Source organism: Eucyclogobius newberryi, unplaced genomic scaffold (assembly GCF_026437365.1).
Source record: "Eucyclogobius newberryi isolate DKJ021-1_F unplaced genomic scaffold, fEucNew1.0.hap1 SCAF_11, whole genome shotgun sequence".
Taxonomy (NCBI): Eukaryota; Metazoa; Chordata; class Actinopteri; order Gobiiformes; family Gobiidae; genus Eucyclogobius; species Eucyclogobius newberryi.
Genome location: NW_027315735.1, coordinates 15,992,638 through 16,017,548, shown reverse-complemented (window position 1 = coordinate 16,017,548; position 24,911 = coordinate 15,992,638). Strand labels below are relative to the sequence as shown.

General features: G+C 40.1%; 1 protein-coding gene across 2 annotated transcripts; it reads right to left on the bottom strand.

Annotated features, from left to right (window-relative positions):
- Positions 1-1,447: 1,447 nt before the first annotated feature.
- On the bottom strand, positions 1,448-20,004 carry LOC140350013 (ATP-binding cassette sub-family C member 5). 2 transcript variants are annotated; one of them, XM_072436077.1, is made up of 29 exons: positions 19,783-20,004; positions 18,380-18,566; positions 17,852-18,007; positions 15,077-15,224; positions 13,842-14,075; positions 13,451-13,624; positions 12,280-12,427; positions 11,158-11,306; positions 10,939-11,046; positions 9,952-10,311; positions 9,621-9,692; positions 9,366-9,490; positions 9,226-9,298; positions 8,917-9,120; positions 8,693-8,818; positions 8,282-8,393; positions 8,012-8,196; positions 7,585-7,731; positions 6,917-7,046; positions 6,498-6,651; positions 4,964-5,092; positions 3,490-3,676; positions 3,323-3,412; positions 3,025-3,217; positions 2,791-2,950; positions 2,430-2,508; positions 2,232-2,345; positions 1,918-2,082; positions 1,448-1,691 (listed from the first exon to the last, which is right to left on the bottom strand). In XM_072436077.1, exons 2-29 carry the CDS (start codon positions 18,556-18,558, stop codon positions 1,599-1,601), a joined length of 4,194 nt encoding a protein of 1,397 aa, XP_072292178.1. In that variant the 5' UTR covers positions 18,559-18,566; positions 19,783-20,004; the 3' UTR covers positions 1,448-1,598. The 2 variants fall into 2 exon arrangements, with proteins under 2 accessions (XP_072292178.1, XP_072292179.1); XM_072436078.1 differs by having other exon boundaries at positions 18,380-18,564; positions 19,779-19,956.
- Positions 20,005-24,911: the final 4,907 nt, after the last annotated feature.

Genomic DNA, 24,911 nt, shown 5'->3' with positions numbered 1-24,911 from the left:
ATATGTTCTTATTGGTGCCATTATTTTTGCCGTGTGTTGCAGATAGACAAGTCTGCAGTGACTGGGTAGTAGACAGACACTTTATGGCATAGGACACAAGGCACCACTTTAACACTGTTTGGGATCACATTAAATATATCTAACGCTTGAGTTTATTACTAGTATTAAAACAACTGAATAGGATTTTTGAGAAAAAATAAAAAAACAAAAGTCTTTACCAACATTGCCCTGAAATTTTCCCAATCCAGCACTGAACCAATTTAGTACCATATGGACCACAAGGACTAGAATCACACTCAAGGACTAAAGAAGGTCCACTGGAGTGAAGCAGAAATAAACAAGGACAAAAACATAAAACAAGAGAAAATGTCTAATATGTTGAAGCTTGAGAGGCAGGCAGATTAAGCCTGATCTGGCCCGTGGGCCTTAAATTAAACACACCCTGGTATTGTCTATAGCCACTCAGACACTCTGTGTTCATCTTCCTGTTTTTGTGTGATCCAAATAGACTAATGGGCATTTGTGGGCACGTTCCTGACCTATTGTCAGATTAAAACTGTAGGAGTGCTGACGACGTACTTCCTTTTTTCTGCCAATAGATGGCAGTAAAATGGTACGTTAGTATTGGCTAGGGACTTTACTGTATATAGCAGTTGACATTTTAGTTTGAATAAAACACGAACCAACATATATAAAAATATTTTTATTGAAAACGAATACTTTTAAAATTAAGTAAACAAGTATACATGTCAAAGGCCATAGTTATCATCAATCAATAATAAAAAAATATTGCACTGCATTATTAAGCATATGCTTGATTATAAAGGCAGACAACATTTGAAGACATCATCCTCAGTTTTTACCCTCGTCACAAAAGTTAAGTACTTCAGTATTTGTATCAATATTCACATGTGCATAATTTAAACATCAGCATTTGGATTTGGACAATACAGTAGACAAAACTCAGTTTCAATGGTGTACTACATGTATAAAGTAGCATATGTATGGCTATTTCCATTACATGACCTGGAGTCTTTAGACACATATAACGTGCAAAATACAATGTTAATTGTGAACCAAATATAGATATTCTATACATCAACACAGTGATGAATGAAATACACTGCCTTTTAGCAATGTTTCACTCAAATCTTAAATAAATGATACTGAATTATCCAGTAGTATAATGTACCTACAATCTCATATTGTACAGAAAAGCATTGTCAATTAGATCAACAAATAATATGAGCGTAATGATTGTACTAAGCTTCCTTCACAGTGAATTTCAGCACTCTGTTTTAGCATTCTTATACAAATAATATACAATTTATTAATCTCTTGAAGGAAAACAAAAGGATGGGCCAAAGTACACAGCCATCTATTATGTAAAAAAGGTATCATTGTTATTGCTTAAGTTTTCTTATCTTATCTTATCTTATCTTATTACCCATCTGGCCTCTAATGATTCATGAACTGTCTTTGGTTTTCAAACTTAATGTTGCACAGACTAGGCCCTGGCAGAGCAATGCACTCACACTATAGCAGGACTTCGTGCAACATCCATTTTGTAAAGATTTTCCAGTCTACTACATACAGGACTAGCTGCTTTGATTTTCTGCTGCCTCAATCATGGCTCTAAATCTTGAGTTTTCATCTGCCAGCAAGAAAGCAGGTTTGTCAAACTCCAAAATCTATGAAAAGAGAACAGAATTATTACAAGGTGATAAAAATCAGCAATATGTTAATTCTGAGTAATTCAGAGCATTTAAACATGTTTTAAAGGTTACACATTTCAGTAATAGTAAGAACTATGCCTCTTCAAGCAAAAGGCAAATATGAACAGTATCATACTCTTGGTAACAGTGGGATTATGACAAATCTCAAACAAGTGATAGTTTGTTGATGCACTGGACCCACCTGGCCCTGATCCAGTACCATGACCCTGCTGCAGTTCATGACAGTGTTAAGACGATGAGCAATGATGAAAGTGGTGCAACTCCCAAACGCAGAGCGAATTGTCTCCTGAATGAGACGATCGGTTTCTGTATCAATAGCTGCCGTTGCCTCATCCAAAATCAGAATCTGTAAACATGAGGAGAAGACCACCAAAAGTAAGGCAAAAATAAATAATGATTAAAATGAATTCAACTGGCTTTGCTGCTAGACTGATTGACTGATACATTTGACTACAGATATATTAATACATAATTACATTGAGTGATAATGGGTACCTTGCTGTTGCGCAGCAGGGCTCTAGCTACACAGAGCAGCTGCCGCTCTCCAACTGAGAAGTTCTCTCCATTTTCTGTTACTTCTGAGAAGAGGGAATGAGGCAGCTGGTTCACCTGGGAATAGAGAAAACTAAATTAGATTCTTACCTAAATGTGAGATCTTTTTTTTCTATTACTGACACTATAAGTGTCACTCACCATTTCCTTGACATGAGTCTGCTCAAGTGCCTCCCATATTTCGGAATCAGAGTATTGATCCCAAGGGTCCAAGTTAGACCTAGTGAACATAAAAGTATATAAAGTAATACATTAAACTCTTTACTCAAGCCAACATTTCTTTCTTTGAGTCATTGAAATCCATGATTTTCTCTTTACTTCCAGTTTTTTGTAATTAACAATTATAATTAATTTTCTTCCTTTGTTGCCTGGTGTTTGATAAAGGGGTAAACAAGGCAATACCATAAACTGATTTGTTTTTATGTTGGTTTATAGAAGGTAAAAAATCAAAAAGCCCATTATAGACTGATAGATCAGTACGAACATAAAATAACTAGATTACCTGACCGTGCCGATAAACAGAACAGGCTCCTGAGGGATGATAGCTAGTTTGCTCCTGAGGTCATCCAGTCCAATCTGAGCTATATCGATTCCATCTATGACGATGGACCCCCCTGTCAGCTCCACAAGCCTGAAGAGAGCGACGCCCAGAGAGGACTTTCCTGTAGAAGCAAAGTAAACCATGAACTATATACAATACAAGGAGTCAAGAGCAAAGCAAAAGAGTCAGCTATACCTGATCCTGTGCGACCCACTATGCCAATAGTCTCTTGTGGTAGGATGTTGAAAGACACACTCTTCAGCACCAGAGGCAGATCCTGCCTGTAACTCATCTCCACATTCTGAAAGGTGATTTTTCCCTGTTGGGGCCAGGAGGGGGCAGGAGCAGCCTGCTCTGGACTCTGTCTGGGAGCCTCACTGTCCAAACACTGAGGAAAAAAGAATATACAAATAATATCAACAGAGTCACTCTTTTGTTCCTTGCAGAAGCATAATTATTATTCCACACTCACATTAGCAATAAAAATGTTTACCTTTATGTAATGGTTGATCCTCTCAACGGATATAAACCGAGCCTCCGTCTCAGTAACTAATCTCACAGTAAACTGAAACAAGCCTGTTAACTGAGAGTCAAAGGAAACAAGTCATTAGACTATTTTAAACCCACTTAAGCTAATATGTACATGATGTGTTTACAGACCTGCACTGCATAAGAGATGGCAAGTCCTGCGTAAGCTGGAGGTATTTGGTTTCGCATGAGAACAATGAGAAGTGCTACACCAGAGATAAGAAAGATGCTGATCAGGTCCAGACGCACAGCAAGCCATCGCATTGCACAACTGAAAAGGTAATTGGAGGCCTGGTTGGTATCCAATAATTCTTGATATCTGAAAAAATGAAAAAGAAAAATAATTTAACATATATTCTCCCAAAGTATATTCAAAAAGTATATATTATAAATAAACACCAATAACAGTGAGGTGTACACTGAAAAAACAACAGACTCTTGCACAATTAAACATTCAAAATTTCCCATTTCTCAGACACCATTTCAAAACTGAGCTGGGGGTCGGGTCCCTGTTTAACTGTCAGATTGAAGATTTTTTGACCTAGTTTATGGTTAATTTACCGGTATCTGTAATTTCTGGGCCTATCCACTCAAAACAAAAACTGACAGCACATATAAACAAAAGTTAAATCAACTTTCCACAATAGCATGAGAAAGTGGTGCCATTATTCAACTCCAAAGACGTGATTATTGTCAGCTGAAAGGACCAAACGTTTTTTAAACCAATCCCAATGATCAGGTTCAACATTTGTGGAATTCTATTTTGTTTCTTTCAAAACTAGTAAATCTTCCAAAGAGTTATGCAGGCCCCGCCCGCCATCTGAGATTATGACTAACCGTAATCAAATTCTAGAATGTGAACACAACTAGTTTTGAAAAATATATCCAAAATAGAATTCCACAAATGTTGAACCTCATCATTGGGATTGGTTTAAAAAACGTTTGGTCCTTTCAGCTGACAATAATCACGTCTTTGGAGTTGAATAATGGCACCACGTTCTCATGCTATTGTGAAAAGTTAATTTAATTTTTGTTTATATGTGCTGTCAGTACCCACGATCGTCGATCACAAATGCTTTAAGAGCATCCCAAACAGTAACCAACAAAACATTTACCTCCGAGATATATTTTATTTTTCAGACAGTAAATTTAAGTGCAGTTCTACTGGGGCATAATAATTTCAAGCACCGACTCCTATTTTGCAATCCCCTATCAAACTGACATTTTGGTTTTGTGAGAGTGAGTATTATGTATCTACCAAGCCAATCTCTTCTTTAAGAAGATTCCTGACTTGGTCTAGTGGTCAAATTTACATTTGTGTATCTCAATTTGTGTGCGGGTGGAGGTCTTGTGACATCCTGCGCCTTTAAAAAGCTTGTGCATGCGACTCGCTCAAGCTCACTCATCCTGTTTCACCGACGTGCCACGCCCTTGTTTCCTTATTTTCTACAACGCACCGCAGACCTTCCCACTGTGATGTACAAGAATGAAGTTTGGCGCTTTCACCGACCTAGTCAAAAACTATATAATGGGGTAATTTTTTTTTTAACTGGTTGTGGGGAATATATATCACAGTCTTAAGAAAAAAAAAAAATTATGAACCCACCTTAGAACAAAGTCTTGTCCTCTTCCATAGGCATGGATAGTGGACAGTCCTTGTATGCTGCTGGTAATGTGAGATGTAAATGGAGATTGGCTAATGTTTTCCAAGCGCTTGAGCTCACGAATCAGGACTCTGAGAAGAACAACAACAGGATTTAATTTTGACTACCTATACAGATTTGTGCAGATGAAAAAGGTTTTACAAATGCCGTTTCAGATAAATTATCTGACAAAGCTATGGTCATTTCACACTTATATAAATATATATACATATAAACACACAGACTGGTGGGTACGCTCTGGTCTTTAACAAGGTAGTGTGAGCTTGGAGGATTTTTGGGTCAACATGTGGTTGGTACATTTCTACATGTCAACATTTGAGCCAATGGTGCGTCAGAGTTTAAAATGTGCATAAATCATTTACTTTTCTCACTCAAGTAGTAGAGGAAACAAAGTTTATTCCTTGCTGTGATGTAGAGTAGCTACACATGTTTATTCACTGGGCATTTACTTCTGGATGCAAGTACAAGCAGCTTTTAAAAAAACTGTTGAGTTGTTGTTGTTGTTGTTGTTGTTGTTGTTTTATGGCGGTTGGCATCCAATTGTTGCATTACCGCCAGGCTTTATTCCTCAGACTTTGTCGTAGTCCTCAGACTGTCGTAGTCCGTAAAAGTACTCCTTCCATTGCTTTGGTGTTACAAAGCCCATGAGGTCATGATATGTCTTTGTGACTAGAATAGTTGTTGTTGTTGTTGTTGTTGTTGTTGTTGTTTTATGGCGGTTGACATCCGAGTGTTGCATTACCGCCAGACTTTATTCCTTAGACTTTGTCGTAGTCCTAAAAGTTCTTCTTCCAGTGCCTTGACTTCCAGTGCTTTGTCCTCAGACTCTGTCGTAGTCCGTAAAAGTACTCCTTCCATTGCTTTGGTGTTAAAAAGTCTACGCCGTGCGTCTACGAGCTGCCACTCGTAGACGCACGGTTGTATCCTGCCACTTTATGCATCTAATATTGAATATTTGATTTTAAAGCAGAACAATAAAGCACAATGAGAGTCCACTTGATCACTGTAACAAGGGAAACGGATTTCCTGTGTTCTTTACTCCTTTGTGGATTACTTTTATTACATAGTTCTTGCATTCTGCCATAAATAATGACTAAAGCGCACAAAACACCTAGGGGCAGAATGTAATTTCAAGCAGTGCAATAAATTCAATAATCGTGTGAAGTATTTTCTAACCCCATTTAATACAAATATTCACAAACATGTTTACTTTATATGCTTCTGAAAATAATTTAAAGTTCATTACCACATTATTTGAACTGATAACAGAAATTACAGGCGCCTAAATCCAAAGATACTTTATAAGAACACCATGTCCCATCTTAAATTGGCAACTCTAAATTGTCCCAATGGACAGGTGTTGAAACTTAGGATATTCTGCTATATACACTTAAAACATTGCATCTGGTTCGTCCTTCATGTGAATGCTATGTCCTTAAATAAATAAATAAATAGATAAATGAATAAAGAACTGACCTGCAAACACGGTTCACAATCCAGAGAAAGACTCCCAGGGGCAGAATGGAAAGCAGGAACCAGGGGAAGACTGTCCCCACCATTCCCACGCAAAACAGCACCAATGTCAGGTTCTGTAGCACCATTTCAGTTTGCATAGCCAAGCGCACGTCCACTGTGAGACAGACATATAGACCATATCAGACTCACCATTATATATATAACACTGTACGATATATTATTCAATCCTAGACCATTAGGTTTTACGAGCAGAAATTGGCTTATCAGTCAAATGCAAATTACAGACCACCTCTAATGGCTAAATGTACCATGTCAAATCACACTGTACCTCAGCACTACATTGAGTCAGACAGAATCACTTCAAAGACCGGCCTCTCTCTAAAGGGAAGATTTCGCTCTCAATACAAATCAAAGCTCACCCTCATCCATGTCTCTGGAGAAGCGGGTCAGGATACGACCCAAAGGAGTTGTATCGAAAAAGTGCATGGGGCTGAGGAGGATCTGTCGAAAAAGCTTGTCGTGGAGTTTGGAGCTTGCTTTCACCGTGCACTGTCAGACATAAACAACAACAGTCTCAACATTAAAATTGAAATGTTGGCAAGCCGCAAACATGTGAAATGATGATTAAAAATGATATATACTATAACAGAAACCATAGAGCAGATGCAAGGATTATTATTGATCTTAAAGTAATGTAGAAAGTACTGTATATCATGCTTGAATTGTTTAAAGATGCTTAGCATTTACTGAAATTCAAAGTGACAAATACATTCTAGCAATGGAATTATAAGATGTGACGTCTCAGGAGGCATTGACCTGTTGCTAAAGGCACACAAACCTGAGTGACACAACCTCTTGTGTCTTTTCATTAACAAGCGACATAAAAAAGGTAGTTATAGAATTGATTCACACATTATTTTCACAAAGTTCCACCACGTTTTATCTCACTTGTTGTGAAGAATTAGAAGAAAGGGTTGTGCCCGATGAGGAGGATTAGAGGTGTATAAGCTTAAGAGTCTCCAATCAGATTCCCATGTGTTAAAGAAGCCCTGACATAACATAACACGTGCAAAGTCAAACCGCTCACCTTTACAAATACCAGGCCTCTTATAGTCTTCAGAGTCACAACAGCTCCCATTGATATGATGTAGACGTTGGAATAAAACTGCATATTGGGGTTCAGGCTCATGCTGTTGCTTGATGTAGTTTCATTTGTAAAGATTAGAGATGTGTTCTGAGGGCAGATGGGGCAACACATTACTATACCATAAAGTGTTGAGGGCTAAATTAAAAATGACATTTTAACAGAAGTAGATGCATACTAGCAATCTAAGCAATGTTCCTTAAAAAGAACATCCACCTGCTTAGTTTTAAATCAAGCTTTTAAATGTATGCACATTCAGCTTAATGTGCGGTCGCCTGACAACAGTCACTGAAGCACAGGCAGCACATTTTTGTGGGAGGCAAACAGCATAGGATACACACACAAAAGATCACAAGGCTCACAAACTCACCCCACTGCCCTGCCTGATCCAATAGCTCAGCCACCAGTTGTTGAAGGCTATGCTGCCGGTGGTGAACAAGAAGAGGAGGATGTTGATGAGGAAGATCAGTGGACCACCTGCTGCCTTTATGTAGGAAGCGTACACAGACCAGGCGACACCCCCACGCCCTTTCTCCTCAGCTTTCATCAGTTGTACTAAAACAAATATACAAAACAGGCATTGACAAGAGGAATTCCTTTCACTTACAAAGTGGTCCATACTGATGAACATGTGTTGTACCTTGCTTGCTGGTCTCTTTCTTTGGTTTGACCTTGACAACATCCAGATGAGTTTGGGGCTTTTCTGCACCTGTTTTCTTCCCTTTGTTTTTCAAATTGGCTTTTACAATATTCTAGGAAACAAGAATGTGCTCAAGTTAAAACATGTCCCCTCAGGTAAAATACACAGTAAATCACTTTGGCACCAACCCTGCAAGTCATTTAATTAGCCTTATTTGTGACACGGTCTTTAGCAACACAACACAAAATCAATGCACAAATAAATAATGAAGGACCTGGTAGTGTTAGCATTTCCTTGCCACTGGGTCTACATGACCATGAATAATATTTTGCAGTAACGTATGATGTATTATGTAATCCAGCTAAAAGATGGCTGACTCTGGCCAACTGCATTCAGTGCCTCTGGGCCTACCTCTTGTTGCATACTGTTGAATAGCGTGGCATAGTCACGGCCTTTCTCCATTAGCTGTGCATGGGTGCCATGCTCAGCAATCTGCCCATTATTCATGAGGATTATATCATCACACTCAGGCAAATACTGAAAATGTTAAAAGTTTACAAGTTAGAAAGTAGTTAACATGTCACAGAATGTTTTTCTTGGATCTGTTTTATGAGATGCACAGTCCAGACACTAACCTGCAGTTGGTGGGTAACAAAGAGCACAGTTTTGCCCTTGGCCGCTCCTCTAATGGCTTTATTAAAGACATGTGAGCCCACACACGCATCAACAGCACTGAGAGGGTCATCCAGGAGAAGAATAGGCCGGTCACTGTAAAGGGCCCGGGCCAGGCTAACTCTCTGCCTCTGCCCTCCGCTCAGGTTAGCGCCTCTCTCCCCAATCTAAAGAATAAACACTTTCAAATAATTTGTATTTTTGCTAAAGCAGTGGAAAAAGTAACAATAGCAAAAAAAGATCATCAAGCACAGAAATGTATGATACTGTACCTCTGTCATATCTCCATATGGTAATTCTGCCAGATCTGGGAGAAGGCAGCTGGTTTCGAGGACCGAGTTATATCTTTGGAAACCCAGAAGAATAAGTTATTTCATTCTCCCTACTTAATCACATTTTTTTTTAAACTTACTTGTATGGTTCAAACTCATTTCCAAACAAGATGTTCTCTCGTAGTGAGTGGTTTAGGATCCATGCTTGTTGAGACACATATGCAAATCCACCACTTACAGCTACATTTCCTTCTAAAAGTGTCATCTAAAAGAAAATTAAAATCACACTTAAGGGTCTAATTTCAATCAGATACAATCCTTCACAGAGAATAAGATTTTGAAAGTGAAATTGGCCAATGAGTACAACCAGCATAAAGTGTTTAATGTTTAAGTACCTGTCCAAGTAGAGCAGTAAGAAGGGAACTCTTTCCACTGCCAACACCTCCACAAATCCCAACCAGGGAACCCTAAAGAAAGATAGGAAAATACATTCAACAAGCATTCAGCAGCGCTATAGACAATCACAGCAGCCAACAAACATGCTATGAAAATAAAATAACACTGTTTTGGCTAAATGAATGTTTAGCACCTTATCTACAGTATTTTACCCTTGATACATTGTTAGAAATTGATAATGAAATGTAATGAATCCAGTTTGCAGGGCAAGCTTACGGGGCATGTAGACCTTTATAAAATGATTAGAAAATAATTCTTTGGAGTCGTTACCCTCTTGATGCGCAGGTCGATGCGATGTAAGGTTTTGTGGAGTGGTGGCCGTATGCTCTGAGTGGATGATATAGTGCTCTGAGGACTCTCCTGCTCCATGTTTGTGAGCAGGCTCTGAGCATTGGGGCTTTCTTTGGTCCCTTTGCAATCCTCCGTGGAAATGTACAAGCTGAGCTTCTCCCGCCGCAGCACACGTTTCATGCCCCGTCCCTTTGTTGGCTTCTTGGATGGAGGGTTAGGTTGTGCCACTGGTGAGCTTGCCTTTTCCCATGCCAGTGTAGCACCTTGGAATTCTACTGCGTTACTAGGATCATCCATTTTTACTTGTAAAACCTGTCGATCCTCCATCATAATCAATCTCTGTAAACGAAAACACAGAAAGGCACATATAAATGGTTAAATATTCACGCACTAGATAGAATATTTGTGATTTAGTAGTTGTGTTAAAATCCTTATGGTATTTTTATTCCTGTGCACATTCACACCATTCCCATATTGAGGTAATTTTCCATACATTGAACATTTTGTGAGAATTCTGAAATGTCTGTAGTCAACAGGCAAAACGAAATAAAAAGTTAAAAAAAAGAGGCATGGAATAACCCGCTGCTGTGTAACTACATGCATTTATCACATTTATCCCACTGTAGTGTCAGTACGGTGTTAGTCTAATAGTACACTAACAAAGAATCGCATTGACTAACTTGAATTTGGCTGATCAATCTCAAGAAAATACCCTTTTTATTATCTGACATTTGAACTGGCTTTTGTATGCCTGTGGAAAAATGATTCCCATCCAAACTTGACATTTGTTCATTTCATACAGTACTGACAAATACTCACTTACATAACTCTTGCCGAGTCTATGGAAATATTTCTTATGGACATGTGAAATTGTCAAAACGGTCAGAGAACATTTTGTGCACCTCATATACTGGTGAACACATTATACCATGTGCATTTCACACACCACGTGCATTTCTTTCTTACCTGAAATCTTTTAACAGCAACAGAACCTTCTGATAAAGCTCTGACAGCTAAAGGAGTGACTTTCAAGGCAAATGTCATGGAGTTGAAAACCGCCACCACCGTGAACGCCTAAAAGATGGAAATGTGTCAAATTCAATGTGATTAATTGGATGTTAACATTGATTTAAGTTAAACAACAAGACTGTGATGTTTCAATATAAAGTACACTATCATAAATACCTCAGCAGCAGTTAAGTCGTAGCCCAGTGCCATGTGAAGTGTAAAAGTGCATACACTGGCTATCACCACCACTATGGGAGCCACCCCTAACGTGAGACTCTGGACAATCCCCGCTATCTCCAATATGGACCTCTCCTCAGACCGAACCTCTGTCAAGTACATACAGGGGAAAATCATCATTCACAGACCACAAGACACTAGATTATTTTGTCTGAATTTTAGAAAAGTGAACAAGGGCCCTATATCCATTAAAGGACAAGTCAAGCACCCCAAAGAGCCCCTTCCCCATTGGAGTTTGGAATCCACTATGCACACATTATGATTTTCAAGTTAAGTTCAGTGGATGCAAAGACCTGCAAATTTGACAACGCTTTTATCTTGTTTATAAACCCTTATGTCCTGTATTATGTTAACCACTCACATTCTTTGAAATATAAAGAAAAGTCAGATGCCCAAATAAGTAACCTGGCTCACACCAGATTGATATGTGTGGCACGCTGAATTGAGTTCTAATCACAAGAATTCATCTTGCTGGCAGAGTTAGCAAAAGAATTGTGTAATGATAAAAAGAAAATGATCCATAACCACCACAAGGTGGGCACACAAGACAAGGCCATCTTTTATCAATTCAGTAAAAAAGAGCTGCAATGGTTATTGGAGGTTTCAAAGGGTCCAACATCTGGCAAATTAACCTTGAGCCAAAGGAGTGAAGCAGGCTGTGACTGGAAGGGAGGCTCCGCCTTTGAGAACGAATGAAAATGGATTTTGGATGATCTCCCCTTTATAAATGGCGGAAGGAATAGTCTAATAAGTCTCTTCAACTCACAAAATGAGGAAACAACTTAATTAACTCTTTGTTGTTGGAGTGTACGGTAATTTCATTTGAACTTTAAAAGCTAAGGTGCATTTTAAACTACCGCTAGCTTAGTTTTAAAAGCCTAGTTTAAAACTAGAACTACTAACAATGAAAAACAAATATATTTGTAATTCAAATCTGAATCTTTATGATTTAACACGTAATTGTGTCAGTCCTCCAAACCAAACGCAATTCTACTGAAATCAGATGTGTTGATATGATGTCATCCACTGTGCACTGCATGCAAAATCTTATTTTCCACTCACTGTGAACATTTTGGGCAAAGGCATCTTCCCAACAGTACATCTTGATGAACTTCATGCAGCCTAAAATCTCGTTCATCAGTCTCACGCGGCGGTCAGTCACTGTCACACACTTTTTTCGGAAATACGCAGTGAGTCTTGATGCAAGCATCTGTCCAGACAGGAACAAAAGACACAAGAGTTAACAGGAACTGAAAGCAAACAATCTTATTAGCCTTGCCGGAGGTCTGTACAAAGGGCAACCATGAATAGATCTACATGGCAGAGTCTAACACCATCTCAAATCAAATTACAAAGTACTTTATAAAGTAAGCTCAATTGTGTTGAGAATCAGAACCAGATTTATTGCCATTGTCAGTGAACAAAATTCACAGGCTAGGAACTTTCTTTGGTGATTCGGTGCAACATACAACAATGAACAATAGTAAAAGCAAGTTATATCAAATCAAATAAGGCATGCATAAAAGAAAAGCAAACAAAATCTACTGTAGGATAAAAATAAAAAAATAAGCTTACTATGTACACACAATGTACAGTTCAATTTACAGATGTAGTGCAAAAAGTGAACAGCGCTGTGAGTGATTGATTAAATTATAGTCAAAGTGACAGGTGTTTAAGAAGTGTTCATGAGTCCAACGGCAGAGGGAAACTGTTCTTGTAGCGGGAGGTTCTGGTCCGGATGGACCGTAGCCTCCTGCCTGTCTCAAATAGTCTGTGACCGGAGTCCAGATGCCAGATGACACCTTGGATGCACTTTATTTTTCAGTCCAGAGTGTCCAGGAGGTGCGTCCGAAGCATCTGTCTTCAAGATGCATAGGCGTCCAACTAGGGGCATCAGGCGCAGGGACACAGCAGAACAGCAGTCTCACACCAGCAGTGACCTGAGTGACTCCCAATAATTTCCAATGCAGGCTCGCGGAGGGAGGAGATTAGAGGAAGTGACAAAGAGCTCCGATCGGAGCGCAGCAGAAGTCAACTTTATGTAAATTCAGAGTGATATTGCTCTGAATTTCTGAATGCACACCTTCTGGCGTTCAAAAGTGGAATTCATTGAAAATGATTTTGATATTCTTAAAAGTAATAGACCTTTAGTATAAATATTCTGAAATGCAATAATTTATCAACACAAGTCACATGAATACAGAAAACTACAATATTTTAGTTTGTGTTGTACCATAGCTGGGTAGAAGATGATGAATATAGCAGATCCCAAAAGGGCAGTGGGTCCTAGGACATATGCAGTGTAGGACAGACCAAGCAGCCCCACAAGAGGCCCCCCAGCCAGCAGGCAGCCCACGGACACTGCTTCATAAAGTCTCTGGCCATCACTGGAGCACATGTTGATCAGCTAGAGGACGAAAGAGAGATACTTTTACATGTTCTAAATTGTGAAGCAGGATTCAGTCAGTCAGCGATAGTTTTTTAATTTGCGACAGAATGTCCTCCTTGTGGCTGGGTGTGTGGTAAAATGATATCCAGATCAATCATCCATCTGTGTATTGCCTATCCAATGTATTGTAAAGTTTCTAGGTTTCTTGGTGGCTTAGCACAATCAAAACTCCTACCTCTCCAGGACTGATCTCTTTTGTGCTGCGCAAAGTCAGGATCTTCTGAAAGGCAAAGGTTAGGACAGCCCCCCGGAGGCGTGCTGCAGTGCGGTAGTTGACGGCCCACATGAGAGCCAAAGACCAGGAGCGAGTGAGCTCCATGAGGAAGATCCCGGCCACCAGGGACAGGCCAAACGTTATGTCATTCTCTGTACTCTGGCAATACTCCAGCAGAGAGCGGATCAGGAGAGCCTGGTGGGAGCACAGACCACAAAGAAATACTCTAAAAAAGGCTCATCAAAACCAGCATAAAAGGGTCAAAGAAGGGAGCCTACTTCAGTAGTATTTTCAGTAGTATTTTCCGATTTTTAATCGATTCGCACATTAATGACCGATTATCGATTTGTACATCCAAAGATCGATTTTATTTTATTTATTTTTATTTTTTTAATTTATTTATTTATTTATTTTAATTAAAATTCTTTTCTACATTTCCCTCAGTGAACTTCAATCTACCTTCAAGAAAGATAATTCAGGACTCCTGGATTATCTTTCTTGAAGGTAGATTGACCCTTAACCTTTTCATCAGTCTTCCAGCCATCAGTAACTACCAATACTTGTAAGATTTGCTGTTCAATATTGATATAATTCTAGTTTTAATATGTTGCTTCTCTACACAGTCATGAAGTGAAGGAAACGGTTCAAATACATTTTTAATTTTTAATAACATTAACCCCCAGATCGAATCGAAATCGGATCGAATCGGAAATCAGATCGAAATCGGAGCGAATCGGATGGGATCTGAGAAATCGGAAAAAAACGATTTTGAAACGTAAAAATCGGAATCGAATCGATTCTTGAAATTTGAATCGAAACCCAGCTCTAGGAAGAACAGTGTTTACATTTTAGACATGAGAGGCTAAATCCACTTTGTACATGAAGAAATAACTAAACTATGTAGATTCAGAAGGCAAGGCAGAAAATGGCATGCTTAAAAGAAATGCATGTCAAAGTTATTATTGTGTGACAGCTAAGTCCACATAACGCTATTAGTGAAGTATAATAGTGGGAGCACCGTGTAAATTGAACAGTGATTTGGCATATACTGATTAGACCACAAGTATCCATAAACAAGGTGCAGAGAACCTATATACGGTGCGCACCAACTTTATGGAGATCAGATACAAGCCACATTTGTGCTTTGTTTCAACATCAATTCTGTGTTAGCATAAAAGAATGGGCGTAGTACTCACAGGTCCAGCAAAGCCTGCCACCATTGCTAGGAGTAAGGAAAATATGGCCACTACCATACGAGTTTGGCAGAACCGCCAGAACACTCTGGTCAGGGACGCGCCCTCACGCCCTCTTCTTTTTAGCTCATCATGCCACAAGGATTCAAGCCTGGAATAACATATTTAGAAAAAAAAATACATATATTATAGATGGTGGTTGCAAACTGATTATTAAAATAAATAATTACTATGAAGTCAGTTGTTTCTTCCCTAAACATTAATTGCTAGATTAGTGATGAAAAAATTAATAGGAATCTGATTGTTTTTAGCGTTTTATGACAGACATTAAGATAAGGCTGATGAATCATTGAATAAGGGATCCTAAACCATTTCAAATTAGATCCCATTGCAAATGAAAATGTGTTACACTGGTGTAGTCTAGCATATAACAAATAGGTTCTGTCAGCAATTTGAACACAAGGACAATTCCCACTCTTGTTTAGTTATAAAAGAGTGGCACTCGTGAACATAATCGGCGGGAACTACAAGTGCAGAGGGTGCAATAGCATTATGTGCAATAGCATTATATAAATACATTTACAATCTGGACTCTACAACTCTACTAAGTATTTAAAAATTAAATGGGAAAGATGGTAATTTTGCATTGATGAACGAAGAATGGGAAAATGTACGGTATGTAATTCAAAATTAAATGTTTGGAAAGAATCCTGTTGGAAGAATGTGACCCTTTTAATTCATAACACAACGTCAAAGTGCTCATTATTCACAGGGAAATGCTGAATGTTGGAGAGGTTGTGGTTGTCAAGGGGGAAACCATTATTATGTTTTGGGACATTCCTGTTGCACGAAAATATAGGACAGAAATTAACAAGGCAATGCAATTTTTGACACATTCCTCTCACTCAATTTCAGAACTATGCATTTTGACCTCAAAACCATGGACATAATGGACGGATATCTTTGGAACATTCTTCTGGCAGCTGGGAAGAAGGTATCACAAAAAATCTGAGCATGATTAAATTTATGAAATCGCAGTGCGTTGCAGGGATTCTGAAGTGAGTTATTGTTGTTGCACCGTATTACTTTGGCATATACCCTGTTGACCATCGCAAATGTGTGAGGGCATTATTTTTACACTTAAAAGGCACAATTGCGTGTGTGTCTGTGTGTGTGTAAAGTGAGGCTGCATGAGCTGAATCGGAGAGCAGCGTGTCTCTGGTGTATCTTGCTCATTTAATATCGAGTTACATGGGTCCAGAAGTTACAGATAAACACATGCAACTGTATGTTTAGAAAAAAAATTAAATAAATACTGCACCCCCTTCAAAAATGATGTTCCAGCGGCTATGCTCATGAATGAGAATAAAGGATTCAGGAAGAATAACACAAAAGGAATAACAAAGTTAAACTAAAGCGTCGTCAGATGGGGCAGGATATTGTGTGTGCTGGATTGAACATTACATTTAAAGTTTGCACCTCATTGAGCACCATCAAGTGTCAACCCTCCCAGGGTGCTTTATACACTTAAGTCTTTTCGTCATCCACGCGTTGCATCAGCATTGCATAACTGTTCTCACTAAGTAGACACCAAGTGAAGTCCTCCACTAATCCAGTTCAGTTGCACTCATCCAAACTATTGGCCACCCGCGTCAATGTAATAGTTTGTCTTTTCTCTCCTGTTTCCACAGTGCACAAAGCAACACAAAACCTCTGGGCCCTGTTCCACAGCCTTTTATTTACACCTAAACACTTTTCAGTGCAACAACGTCCTCAAATAGTCATTCCTCTTTATACTGCAAAGTCATGGCTGACTCATGCCAGTAATGGGAAAAGAACTTGGTTTCTTTCAGCAACATCTAAAAGCCAAAATGGCCTCTAATAAGATAATTAATTATAGGCTTTTGTTGTTACTTGGAATTCAAACTTTGTGACAACTGGCACTGGCAGCTACATTGTGCAATGATCTCAAAGCCTGTACTAGACAGGCTCCTGTCAATGACAGCTAATGAAAGTGACAGCGTCACAGTGTACACAGGGTAATGACATAACCACACAGGCACTTGTTACTACTGTAATCTCTAATCCCCACTATTCTTAGCAAATGTCCAACTTATCTCTAACGTACACCCAGTCCCAGCATGTTTAGAGATACAGCAAGTTTAAGCATCGCAGAAAGCAAAAGGACACATGTTGTCAACACTAGACTGAGGACAATTTCAAAAAGGGCAGAGGGAAGCACTTAGTTATATCAGCACCATAATCTCATCATACACCTTACATATACTAATACTAAGTACATGCTCTATTATAAATAACACTTAAAAATGCCTACATACTTATACCGATTATGCAATCGGCTTTTCTTAGGGACTTATCTGAAATGGACACATATGAAGGCTAACAAAGGGATATCAGCTTTCTCAAGTCCTCTAAGTATTTTACTTTTCTTACCTTTAAAAAATATTTCGTAAAATCCGAGCTGCACAATAATCTAAATCAGAGCATCCTGACCGTATTGCGATTGATCCAATCTCAAACAATTTGCTAAATGTCACTCCCCACTCATGTCACTCTTACATCTTCCTGTCCAATAAAGCCAACAATATAACCTGAAAATCTTAATTTAAAAAAGTATTCGATGCATTCTACCTTGGACCACACCTTTACTCCAATGTCTCACTCAAATGTGTGTTTACTGGAAATACTGTGTGGCACCATCTTACCAAAACGGTTACTTTAATCTGGCAAACCTCAGTTGAGCTGCAGATACCTCACCTTTGACTGTTTATTTCTGAGGCTTCATGGCAAGACAGACCCCACACATCATCCACAGACAGGCTGGACATCCTGTAGGCCTTGCGGACTAGTGGAGACACCCAGTGCAGAGTCATGAAGGAGAAGAGGCCGGCATTGTCGACAGGGTGCTGGTGCCTAGAATAGATACAAGACATGAAAATAGGTGCGAGGCTAGCACACACAGGTGTCATGTTGGGTGTGGATCTGTATGGCCAGCTGAGACTGGAGCAGCTGTTTGTTTTGCAGGTTGGATGGTAGGTTTGAACAAACATTTGCATGGCCTTCACAAAATATGAAAGAGCCATGAGAAAAAGGCTCCAGAGCAGTTTATCAAATCTTAGACTGCAGTGTCAAGTGGAAAGAAGTAGCAGGTCTGTGTGCCTTTGTAGGGTTTCCCTAGACTCTAGAGAAGTTGGAAGTTTTATGCTAATGTATAACAAAGAACCATACATAGTATTTAAAATATTTTAAAAAGATCAGACTGAGAAGATGTAAATATTTACTAACTTGTGCGTTAGCCTGAAAGGCTTCAAAAGTTGCAGGCTGTGTCGGTAGCGCCCTCGCCTCTTTGGCCCTCTCTCAGTTGATGTCTCTATTTCCTCCTCCTCAGACTCCAGTGGAGGGTGCAGAGAGGATAGGGCCAGCCCCTCCGCCTGCCCTGCGGCTTCCAGAGCATCAGGAAACATGGCAGACTCTGCAAAAGAAAGAAAGAAATATTTTATTTTATTGGCAGAATTTATGTTTGTAAGAGGGTATTTTGCTGTGGAATAAAGGTTTAGCATCGGGTAGGAGAAGCAGAAATGTAATAGTATATTCATCAACATAAGCCAGGGTGATTCCTGTTTTGTAATGATTTATCATCGGCTCTCTCTTCATCTTTTCACATCACTTATGTGTAGTGATGTAGTGTGTAATTTTGCTGCCTCACCTTTTAGACCTGAACTCACCTTAGCCAGGATGACACCGTCATGTACTGATACACTGCTTATCTATTTAAAGGCATCCTGCCAAGTTCACACAGCTCCAGCAGCTCAGACATCTGAGCCTGTACATCCACACTCGCACTAATCCCTTGTATGGTACTGTATGAACTTCAAAGGTCAACAACGTAACAGTCCAGGAGTATGGTAACTCAGTGAGGAGCAAATAAACAGACCCAGGTGGGCAGACTCAAATAACAGATATAATAGCTAATGAACTGTTACATGAACAACAGGAACATTGTGCAAACCTGAAACAAACCAGTTTCCAAAGGTGTGAGGATGAGAAACTGCCTCATGTGCAGTCTGTGTTTATTCTGCAGCCCTCAGTAAAACTCTTCATCATGTGAACTTTGTCATATGATTGGGTTTCTGAGACACATTTAACCAGACACTGTGTGGTCATTGTGACAGGGGAGCTATACCTTTTAGAAGCAGCCTGTTATTTGGAATAATTAAATCGACAAGTATTTGTAGTACGTGACTGAATACCATGGTAAGGAATGAAACACACACATATTTCTGGTTGAAGCATGTATACATCTAACAACATGTTTACGGAAGCAGGAGTAAGCTAAATTGCTACAAATGTAGCTAACTGTAGCAAACAAACAAACAAAGACAAGTTATTTAAAGTTCAGAGGTTTACTAGACGTAATGTTACATCTAACATTTTAGCCTATATTGTTTTTAAATAGTCTATACTGACCAAAAAAGATAATTAAATTGACAAAGGCCTATTTCGCTAAAATAATGTGACATTAGGCAATCTAGACGTTAACCGCTATTGGTGTTATGATCATGTCATAATAACAGCAGCATAAATAAGGTCCCCACAGCTCGTAAACAACAGTTTGACCATTGATATTAGCGTTAGCCATCCCTCATAGCTGATCATAGCTGAGTGAATGTTTCATAAGCGTCACTTACATTCAGTCGGCCTTGTTCGGGTCACCTTAGCCACGGAGCTGTCAAATCTTTCGTAGGTGAACCGCACATAAAGAAGACACGCATGACATTTCAGTGGCTTTCTGCTTTAAACCCAAAGCCGTGCAGCTGAAGAGGACGCACGCATCGTCTACGGAGACAACACTAGCGACGGTGAAGCTGACGCTCACGTGGATTATGTGCGTGCCGCTTCTCTCAGCAGCGAATGAGCACAGCTCCGGGTCTCTTTGGGGAGAGGAATTCCCGACAACACGCTGACGTTATACAGGCTCCGCCAATCACTGGCCGGGATCTGTCGTCACCGTGGTAACGTACACGTTGAGGAGGAAGTAATCTCGGTGCATGGGGGAGGAGTATTAACACGTGGTACAGCTGACTGACCACTTCCATTGGCCAGCCGACGTGACCCCTCCCACCGATGATGTGATGAGAGATAAGCGCGCCCATAGAGGAAAAACACTGGCGGATGTCAGGGCTTGATGAAAAAAAGAAAAAGCACACTGCTTTTCCCGTGACAGCCTGCGGATAAGTCACTCCTGAGTTTATAAGATCCTACGTTTACTATATATGTTACCCAGTTTAATTCAATGTATACCCAAATAGAACATTGTATAATAGCAGTAGGCCCGCAGTCAATGGCCTCCGGCAAAGAAGAAAGTGAGAATTACTCCAGATCAGCATTTTCTAGCGTTCAGACATTTTTTAAACTTTTTTTTTTTTAATATTTCTATTATTCCAGCACTAAACAAGACACACGACCAGAAACCTACCTAGAAATCTACAAGAACTAATAGTGACAGTAATTACACAGTCATTCAATAATGGCACAGTAAAACAAAATAAGATAAGATAGGTCTTTATTGTCCACACATGGGGAAATTTTGGTGTTACCACGCAGTAGATACAGGGGGAAAGGACAGATAACTTATAGGAAGTTTAAAAAAACACTCGTAATAGAACTCTTATAAACAAAACAAAAAAACTCGTATTAACAAAACTCCTCTCATATCTTAATGGAGGGGAAAAAAATAAATACAATTTAAAAATTAAAATAAAATACTAATAATAAAACAAAGTAAAGTAAAAATAGCTAGCATAAGACTAAATAATACTAAAACAGTAAACATAAACACTCTTATTTACATCAGTTGTATGCACATTAATAGGACGGTATTGCACATGGTTAATTCAGTACTGCATATGAATATGACAGTATTGCACAAGGTTAAATCAGTATTGCCCATGTTCAGGGCTAGCAGTGTTTGTTATAAAGTCTGACAGCAGCAGGAAGGAAAGACCTGCGAAACCTTTCCTTCACACAGCGAGGGTGGATCAGTCTCTAACTGAAGCTGCTCTCCAGAGCGGACAGAGTGTCCTGCAGAGGGTGAGATAGATAGATAGATGTGAGTTTAGCCAGGACCCTCCTGTCCCCCACCTCCTGCACCGAGTCCAGAGCACAGCCCAGGACGGAGCTAGACTTCCTAATGGCTTTGTCCAGCTTCTTCCTCTCCCTCTCTGTGATGCTGCTGCTCCAGCAGGCCACACCGTACAGGAGGGCTGATGCCACCAGAGTCGTAGAGGGTCTTCAGGAGTGGCCCTGTCACTCCAAAAGTCTTGAGTCTCCTCAGGAGGTAGAGCCGACTCTGGCTCTTCCTGTACACTGCGTCTGTGTTATGAGTCCAGTCCAGTTTGTGGTTCAGATGAACACCCAGGTACTTGTATGAGTCCACTCTCTCAATGTCCCTTCCCCTGGATGTTCACTGGTGAGGAAGTCCACCACCATCTCCTTGGTCTTCCCCGCGTTGATGAGGAGGTGGTTCCGCTGACACCAGTCAACAAAGTCCTGCTCCAGTCCTCTGTGGTCCACATCATCGTCGTCCGTGATGAGTCAGATGATGGCAGAGTCGTCAGAGAACTTCTGCAGGACACAGCTGTCCGTGTCGTGTCTGAAGTCTGCAGTGTAAAGGGTGAAGAGAAAGGGCGCGAGGACAGTGCCCTGGGGCGCCCCCACACTGCAGGTCCGAGTGTCAGACACACAGTTCCGGGCTCTCACAAACTGGGGTCGGTCTGTGAGGTAGTCCAGGATCCACTCTGCCAGGTCATACTCCACACCAGCCTTCTCCAGCTTGTCCCTCAGGAGCAGCGGCTGGATGGTGTTCAAGGCGCTGGAGAGATCAAAGAACAGGATCCTCACAGAGCTGCCAGGCTTTTCCAGGTGAGAGAGAGAGCGGTGCAGCAGGGAGATGACGATATATGTAGAAGACAGAGGGAGAGAGGGATGGAATTACATTAAGACATGTGACATTTGATAAGATAAGATATTCCTTTATTGTCCACACATGGGGAAATTTCGTTGTTGCAACGCAGTAGATACAGAAGGAAAGGACGGATAACTTATAGGAAGTTTAAAAAACACTCTTAATAGAAGAACTCTTATAAACAAAATCTCCTATAAAATAAGATAATCCTTTATTGTCCCACATGGGGAAATTTCATTGATGCAACGCAGGCAGATACAGAGGTAGATACAGAGGAAAAGAACAGATAACTTATAGGAAGTTTGAAAAACACTCTCAGTAGAAGATCTCTTATAAACAATAGTGTAGACAGAACCTCTATATAAACAATGTAAACAATATAAACAATCCTATAGACAGAACCTCTCATTTCTCAATAAGGAATGGAGGGGAAAAATAAGATAATAAAAACAGCTAGCGTAAGACAAAATATTACTAATAATAATGGTAAAATAAACACTCTTTAAATCAGTTATATGCACATGACATGTGACATTATTGCGTGTGATAAAGACATGTATGTCTATTCATACAGTAACCGTCTATAATTGCTATTCTGCATTTGCACTAAATTGTACATTTAATAAAGTGAAGTTAAGTAAAGTATATGAAATAAATAGTGACTGCTGTGCAAAGTCGAAGCTGTAATGCAATGGACTTCTGCGGACAGGCGGAGAATGTGGCGTCGCAGCCTTAATGCCGGTACATGTCGGCCTCGGTGAAACTGAGATAAACCACAATTTTTTTTTTTTTTTTCAAATGTGTGATTTTCGTTTTTTTGCAGAACGTGCTAGTTGAAGTTATGAATAAGCCCCTGTGTGCTTCAGATAACACTATTGGTTGTCTTAAACGTATACATTAAGCTGTTAAAAATGTGGAGTTTTCGGGTCTTTTTCCTGCTCTCCTGGGGGGCGTCACCTTTTTCTAGCCAACGTATTGTTTACATTTTCCACCAATCAGCTGTGATCCGCATGGCAGCTGCGTGCTCCGTGTTTTCTCATTACTCCAGACCGTCTGCAGAGCACAGTCTTCAGAGCTTACATTTCCTGGACTACATTGCAACGGAACTGTTTACTCAGGTACACTTTTACTTTATTACTAAATTATTGCTTTAACGCTGTGTTTTAAGGCGGTCTCGTGATCACTTTAGAATCGTACTTGTCTGCTCCGGTGGAGCTAATGCTAAGCTAACATGTTGCTTCAGTGCACTCTGCAATACGGGCTTAATGTGACTACTTGCTGTTATCACCATGTTATCGGGTTATTTTTCGGCGTGGGTTGGCCCGTGGGTTGTGTGGGTCGTGCTTTGTGTGTGTTTTATGGTGCTAAACCGGCTGTTACCCCCACAGCCCGGAGCTAAACGCAGCTATTCGGAGCTAAGTTGTAAGCTAAACTTTGCTATGTTATCGGGTTATTTTTCGGCGTTTTGTCTGTACAAATTATATACTTATGTAGTATTTCTTGACCCGTGGGTTGTGTGGGTTGTGCTTTGTGTGTGTTTTATGGTGTTTTGCGTTAGTTTTAGAAAATAAAAAAACTAGAAATAGGAAAAACCTACAACTCCCGATACCACTTCTGGTCACGCACGCACTGCGTCACTCGAACCAATCACGCGCTTGCCTGGCAATTATCAGCTTCCTGTGTGTCTCTGTGCACGGTGTTGGGAGAGACAACAGGACGGCTGAACCAGGTAAGCTTTGCGACTAAAACACCCGCTTTTAATCACTTTAATGTGCGCCGGTTTTAAACTCGAGTGTATGTTTATGTTTTGGTGTGCTGTTCTGCAAGTGTTTTGCTTTTACGAGCAGTGTTATCTCAAGTGAGCCCCACTGTGGAAACAGCTTCTCCCACACATCAGAAGCTGCAGGCCACGCACAGATCTCTACAACAGAATCTAATGTGCTGTCTTTGGACCCTCACCGCCAGCAAGCAAAGACATCAGGATGCATTACAGCTTTGACTTTGCACAGCAGGTACTACTAATAGTGCAAATGCAGAATAGCAATTATAGAGACATATACGTCTTAATCAAATGTCATATGTATTAATCTAATCTCCTTTTCTCTCTCTGTCTATTACAGATACACTTTCCGTCCAACCCTCTGCAGCCGGGGCCAAGCTTCACCACACAATGGACATCCACTTCCTCATTGCTGGCCACACCAAATTCTCCCCTGATTGCGGCTTTGGACTTATCAAGCGAGCATACATGAAGACCAGGGTTGACACTTTGGAAGACATCGCTGAGGTTAGTTTATATTATTTGACTACTGTAATGTGTAAACATTAGCCTGGCAAAACTTCAGTGCTGCTCTCTGCTTAATATATGTTTCTTCTGTTCTCATTTTTTTTACATTGTCGCCCTTGTCATCAGGTAGTGGAAAACGGCTCTCCTGAGTCTCACCTCAATATCCCACAGCTTGTTGGAACGGCGGATGGCAAAGTGTTTGTCAAGAACTTGGACTGGCAGAAGCATCTGAGTCCCTTCTTCAGACGGCTTCCAAAGATCAAGAGTTATCAGCACTTCAGGTATTTACATTGAAACTCTCACATTGTGTTAAAAAAAAAAATGTTAATGAGTGTTATGTGAAATAGTTAGCCATTTCTTAAATGTCTTGCTATTTGCCTACAGCTTTGATGCTTAGTGACAGCTGTAGGGGGGGAGGGCTTATCTCAATGAGATGCAAATGAGCCCCCCTGTGACTCTGGGCTCTCCGGTGAGAAACTTTGAGCCCCGTTTTCTCAGTGAATGGGTTTGAGAGTTGTTTGAATTCAAATGACCACAATTTACTCAAATATTATCAGCTCTACATG